Source organism: Pholis gunnellus, assembly GCF_910591455.1.
Source record: "Pholis gunnellus genome assembly, chromosome: 8".
In the NCBI taxonomy this organism is placed as follows: Eukaryota; Metazoa; Chordata; class Actinopteri; order Perciformes; family Pholidae; genus Pholis; species Pholis gunnellus.
In genome coordinates this window covers 17,558,026-17,564,900 of record NC_136534.1, presented here as the reverse complement: position 1 = coordinate 17,564,900, position 6,875 = coordinate 17,558,026, and the positions used below count along the sequence as shown (strand labels likewise).

The 6,875-nt window shown below is 42.7% G+C and overlaps 1 protein-coding gene across 1 annotated transcript; it reads right to left on the bottom strand.

Annotated features, from left to right (window-relative positions):
* Window positions 1-1,593: 1,593 nt before the first annotated feature.
* cacng7b (calcium channel, voltage-dependent, gamma subunit 7b) lies at window positions 1,594-6,865 on the bottom strand (the record flags this gene model as incomplete). The annotated part of the gene is made up of 5 exons (XM_079165128.1): window positions 1,594-2,043; window positions 2,801-2,946; window positions 5,188-5,328; window positions 6,143-6,229; window positions 6,670-6,865. 5 exons carry the CDS (start codon window positions 6,863-6,865, stop codon window positions 1,594-1,596), a joined length of 1,020 nt encoding a protein of 339 aa, XP_079021254.1.
* Window positions 6,866-6,875: the final 10 nt, after the last annotated feature.

Here is a 6,875-nt window from a genome sequence, read left to right as displayed (position 1 = left end):
TGAATCTAGATTAATAAACAGATTAGGCTGATACACATAATAATTTGATGCAGTCCTAAACACAAGAGAGCACAATGTCATGTTTTTATGTAAACATATACATTTTCAGATACTCTAGAAACTTTTAGCACAATGCACCATCACAAATGAGAACCGAAAATATTGGAATTAAAGAACGGCCTATTTTGTCCATGTCCTGAGGACTTGCGTTTCATAAACAGCGGTATTGTCCTTTGAGCATTAAGTGCAAATGTTATTAATGCTTCCATCTGTGAGTTTTCCAGATATATAAATAACATTGAAGCTTTTATAAAGTACTTCTGACCAGTCTTTAAAGCATACATCTTGCTCCATGTGCAGTTCAAAATGGCATGTCTTGTTGCACCTGCCATTCACCGTAACAGCTTCAGTCCAACTCATCTGTGCTGCACCGTCAACTGACACACAGTGCAGATCAGTGACGAAGGAAGAGTGCATGAAAAAGTAGTGACCTGGGCCCAATCTGATCCAGGGTCAGTGCTGAACAGTGGCCAGAAGAGGGCATCAGACCGCCACATCATTGTCGGGTGGGTCCTCCTCCTAACCATCGCTGCGTCGTTGGTTGTAGTGCGCCTGTTGCAGAGTCTTCATCCAAAGCAGAATGAGTCAGACATTTTCTTAATGTGACTTGTGCCAAAGCTTCATTCATAATCTACAACAGCTATATAGAAGTCCTCATGTGCAATTTTATGTACAATAAATTTAGAAATTGGTATCTTAATCAAATATGTAAAACATAAAGTAGATTTCTCCTTATGATATTTCAGAACATTGTCCACTTCTGTCTGTTTTTTTTTTTTTACAAAGATTAACAGCATTCACATATAGTGTTCTTATTTCAGAACTACTCTATTGTTACCTAATACTTTTAAATTATTAATAATAATAATAATAATAATAATAATAATAATAATACTTTGACATTGTGAGTTCTGAAACTGGATTGATGATGTAAGAAATTCAGAGCAGACAAGAATATATTTAACCATATTTACCTTTTGGTAAAAAGGTACGTAGTCTGTGTATTTTTATGAACTATGTATGTATAAAAACTATGTGCATCCTCAGTCTTTGTGATCAGTGTTTTGCATTGTACATTTCCAAATGCATACAAATTTCCTGCAGCACTGCAGTATCTTCGTATTATACCGCAGCCCCTCGCTCTCCCTGCCTCCCTCTCCCTCCCCTATATCTCCTCTGTCATTAATCCTAACCTCTAAAGTCTTTCTAGGAATCACTTTTTTACCTCTTTCCATCATGACAAACTGAATTCCTCTTTTTCTTTAGCAATCTTCTCTTGTTTTTATTTCCCCCCGCCTATTGCACTTTCTGGCATATCTCCACAATCCTGTTAAATCTCCAACACCTCCTTTGTCCTTGGTTCATTATAGGTGAACGCTACATTTTATTATGTCTGATCACCTCTCTCTCCACTTAATCTCACATGATCTGTGCTCCAAACTCAGCATTTACTCTCATCCACATCTAAATGTACAGTATACGTGATTATGAGGAGTCAGTGTCTCTCCTTCCCTCCCTCATTGCTCCCTCTTCCTAACAGGGGGAGGCGCTCATGTGCATGTGAGTGTGATAGTGAGGAGGAGGTACGGGCATCGGAGGCATGGCCATGGGAAGAGCTTGGCCTTGGGGATGTGAGGCGTGCGACCTGGTGAGGGTGTGTGTGGTGGGGTAGCCAGCAGACTGCGGGGGCATTTGGTAGCTCCCTGCGGAAGAAGACCCAGAAGGCGGGCTGCCCTGCCCCTGGAGGCTGCTTTTGGGGGGCACCGGGGGTGCCTGGTTGAGCTGGATGGAGATGTCGCTGGAGGCTTCGGAGGTGCTGCGGCCTCGCTTCGGCGGAGGCCAGGATGATTCTGGGTGGAGGAATTGACCGCTGTAGTCGCTACTCTCGGACAGGCGGGGGCGGTAGAGTGCAGGGTGGGGGCGGTACATCTCTTCCTCGGCGTAGCGCTTCATAAACAGATAGACTGACATCACCCCGGCCCCCTGAGACAGCGAGTGAGAAAGGAAGCGGGATGAGATGAGGGGGGGTGATAAGATGCCACAGGGAGAGAGGGACTTAGCTGCGTAAATAAGCTGAGTTCAGAGAAAAATACATTTTCAAAGAAGTAGTAACAAGTGATGGCTGGGGAAATTAAATTAAAAGTGACTGATAGGCCAGAAGTGTGAAAAGGAATGTATTAAAGTAAAGAGGTGAAAGTATCAGCCTTTGATTTAGAAAGATGAGGGTACGCTTTAAGTTCTTTTAAGCTCATATATAACAGATTGAAAGGAAAAGAAAGGCGAAAGGAGGACACATGAGTGTGGAGAACAGATGGGGAGAAAGGAGAGAAGAGGGGAGGAGGTTAGTGTCCACTGCACCACATTAAGAGCAGTGCTGCTGCTGATGATGGGAAAGAGGCAGAAGGAGAGTAAGGGGGGGGGGGGGGTGAGCAGAGGATTCACATGATACCTCTCCACGCATGGATGCACACATGAACACACACACAAACCAATACTGCCTCACCATATCTACAGCATTCTAATCATCTTACCTTCTAACACTCAGCATGCAACACTTAGAAGTGAAAATATATTCTCCATCTGTAACATATGTATGCAAACAGACACTCTCTCTCTCTCTTTCACATATTTCTTCCCACGAACAAAAACACAAACACACAGACTCTCACACACACACACACACACACACACACACACACACACACACACACACACACACACACACACAGCCCAGACCGACCTCTTTGAGTAAGAAGGAAGAGGCAGCGAAGGCGAAGGACCAGCCATAGTGGTAGTTGAAGAACTGCTCGGGCTCCCTGGGCCGGTTCATCACCTCATCATTAATACTGGAGATGTAGAGCACCAGGCCCACCACCAGACTGAGGCCTGCACACAGCACATTAACAATGACAGCGAGTCAGAGAGAGCCAGAGAGTCAGATACAATAGAGAGCGAGGAGGTCATTATATGGCGATCCAGACAGCTGCAGTAGTGTGGTTTAGGAGACAGAAAGAGCGAGAGAGCGATGGGATGTGGAGTGACCAGACCAAGAAATTAGCCTCCAATATGTTACATTAAAAAATAGATGGCAGAGAGACCAGAGAGTGTGTATGTATCATAATGACAGATAAAGAGATCAAGACTTTTACAGAGAAATGCCTCATGGAAACAAAGCAATGTAAATATTATGAATGGAAAACATAAAAAATATATATTACAAAGTTAAGTTAGACCTTCTGATTGTAATTTCATTGAAATGTAATTTCTAGGTAACAGTGTTGCCTGCACATTTAAACTAGAACTATTTATTTCCAGGATATTACTTATCCTGAGAACAAAGTACCTTTAATTTAATTCTCATATTGCAATGTCATATTTTGATTACTGACTGAGCTTGTACATTTATAATTTGGTCCTTTTTGAAAATCACAATAATGATGTGTTTAAAAAAAGAGGGAGAAACACTGAAAGTACGTAAAAACAAACAAAAGTGTCTTGACACAGTTTTAAGACCATTTAGTTGCTACATTCAGCATCCACTGTAAACTTCAGTGTGTTAGAGGACTCTAATCATCGCATGGAAAACCAGAATAAGCTTTCAGTGACCCTTTTCAGCCAGAAGCAACATATACAACATTAAAACCCTTTCCTCCAAGAACACTCTTAGAAATGTTAAATGCATGAGATACAACATATGGCCAACATCAAATAATCAATATTCAACGAAAGCTGCACGCTGCAAGCAGCAAAATGAGTATTTTTAGCCTTCCCTGCAAGATTAAAATGTACCACCCGGCTGTCAAGCAGTTATGTCCTTCACAGTAAACGTCTAGTTTAAGAGGCTGTGTTGTCAATTTAAAATTGAAAACCACAGAATATGCAGAAACCATGCTGCTGGCAATCCTGCAGTGGAAGTACATCTTTATCTAAATAAGTAACAACATCAAAATTGAGGGAAACACGGATGTGCACGTGCACGCTTAGTAGATAAAGGAAACCAAAGGGTGTGCATGTGTGAGACAAAAAGAAAGAAGAAATAGATTCCACAGTCTACAGGTACAAATGCAAGATGTCTGTTGGGTAAGAGAGAAATATCAACCTCTAACCATGCTCGAACAGCTGTGGTCGGAATTCTGTAATATCATTCAGAACATGACCGACCCGAACTACAATATTTACCAAACACCGTGTCAGCGATGCCAGCAGAACAGGCTCACATCACTCAGTAGTCCACAAACACCACAGCATCCACAGTGACTAAGACTACTGAGGGAATATAATCTGAATGACGGAGTAAGTAGGAAATGAGAGGAAGGCTAGCGACTGAGAGGGTGGGGGGGGGACAGAAAAAGCTATGAAAACTGAGAGGCTGGCTGAATGAGAGAAGGGGGGAGGCTGAGGGAGGAGGGGTGAGTAGGGAAGGCAGGAGGAAGGCAGGGTTTAGAGAGAGAGGCTCAGTGCAGCAGAATATCTAACCGCTGAAAAGCAATTTGATACACTTGCCCCTTATTATCACCCTATTATCAAAAAACACTGCGACACTTCCAGCACAGGCTATAAACATTACATAACGCCGGTTACATAAAACCTATTATTCTGCTACACCCTTTATCAGCAAGTCCCCGCCACGGCAAAGTCAGGAGCCGTTGCCGCAGCTCCTGTTTGATGCTCCTCTAAGCTCTGCAGCGCCGCTTCCTCCTCAAACATGTCAAGTGAAACAGCCTTTAAAGAACATGAGCTCCAATTTGGCACCTGACAGTCTTTCCACACAGAGGACAAGAAACGGGAGCATTAGAGCCACCTGCTGTTCAACAAGGTTAATTACACTAATGCAGAAAATAAAGATGAGCGAGCTGCTCATGGTACTGTGGGAATATCGCGTGTATGTTCAGAATTTTGATCCAAAAATTCATAATGCCTCTCTTAAAGCCTGTTTAATTCCAAAGTCAGAAGAGCAGGAAGCTAATCTAGTCACTTTTTCTGATGACAGCCTACACACCTGCATCATGCACTAAAAATAGAGCCGTGATGGAGTGCGTCCGTGTGTGACACGGGACACACCAGGCTGCTGTAATCAATCACTGAGTGAAGGTGTGGTGACAGCGGGACATGACTAATGGTTCCCACCTGAGAGGATGAAGAAGATGCCGGACACAAAGGCCAGGATGGTGCGCTGAGGCCGGATGTGTCCGATGTTACTGATTACGAAGGCAGTGAAGACGAAAAGCAGCGACACCATCGGGAAGGGCGTGGCTGTCCGCACCATCTCTGTAGGGAGGAGAGGTCACCGTGTCAAACAAAGCTGATGTAATGTGTCCTTAAACTGCTGAGAGAGGTGAAGGATAATGTCTCTGGAGCTTATAAAGTATTAGTTAAGGCAATCAAAGGCGGTAGAATCTAGGATATTAAGTGTGCTCAGTGAAGTGAAGATGCCATGACATTCATCACTAAAAAAGGGAGATTGGAAGTGTCTAATTGCTTTTTAACTATGGGAAACAGAGTTATGATGTAAAACGTTGCTACATAAATCTCAAAATGGTTGTAATTGAATCAATTTTAGAAATATTAAAAATAATATCATAATAACAATAATAATAATCATAATAATCATATTTTCTCTTTCAATTTTATTTTATTTGAACCCGTTAAATTAGTTAAAAACATTATCTTTGTTCATGAGGATGATCTTTCTTAAATCACTTTAAAGAAGTTCATCTGATTACTGTTAGAAAGGCTGCAATTATTTTCCCAGAGTCCAAGATGAAGTCTTTAAATATCTTATTTTGTCTGACCAACAGTCTTAAACCCAAAGATAATCAGTTTACTGTGATATAAAACTAAAAAAAAAGCAAATCCTCACCATTGAGGCGCTGCAACGAGACAACTTTGTCTGTTTTACTTTAATAAATTATCAGATTCCGTTTGAGTTTCAAATACATCTTCTGTCGATCCACTAATAGTTGCAGCTCTAATATCACGTTCAGTTTTCAGTACCCAGGATGAATCAGTAGGGGGACTCTGCAGTTACTCTCAAACAGCAGATAACGTGTAATGTCACTGGGCTGTTGCATGTTTTACTCACTGAGGATATTTGCAGTGTTTTCAGTGGTGATCTCTATATCGGGTTCAGTGAAGTACTCCGATGCAACACATCTCCCGTTTTCCGCTCCTGAGAGGAAACACACACACACAAACAAAGAGGAACATGTTGGGGTTTGCTTTCAAAGTCAGTGATGCATGAGGAAACAAAACAAAACCCAGAAAAATAAAGAAATATCTCTGGGTCTCTGCAGTCCTGCTCACAGGTAACGATCACGTTTTGTGACAGCTATGATTCTGGAGGCCAGAAGCTCGCTTTCTCTCTTTTCTCCCCTTGCTGCTCTCTCACTCGGCTGCTTTATCTGTTTCTGTGTGTTTGTCACTGAGATGATGTGGACATATGCACACACACGTAGCAGCATTGTTTGGATGGTTGTGTGTGTGTGTGTGTGTGTGTGTGTGTGTGTGTGTGTGTGTGTTTGTGTGTATCCGTGCACACAACTATCTGTCTTCTACAGTCATCCTTTAATTCGTTTTACTGTATTTGAATATGTTGTTGCATATACCTACCAGCCACGAAGCAAACTCTCCAGAGGCCTGAATGCAGCGCCATCTTCACCTCCATGCTCTGGTTCTGCTGCAGGATGATGCCCTCCACCATGATCAGCCAGTAGTCTGTGGACACGGCCACCCCCACCAGAAGCAGCCCGCAGGCTCCGAACACTGTAGACAGGATGGTCAGCGCACGGCTGCTGCACGAACTCATCTGGAGGGCG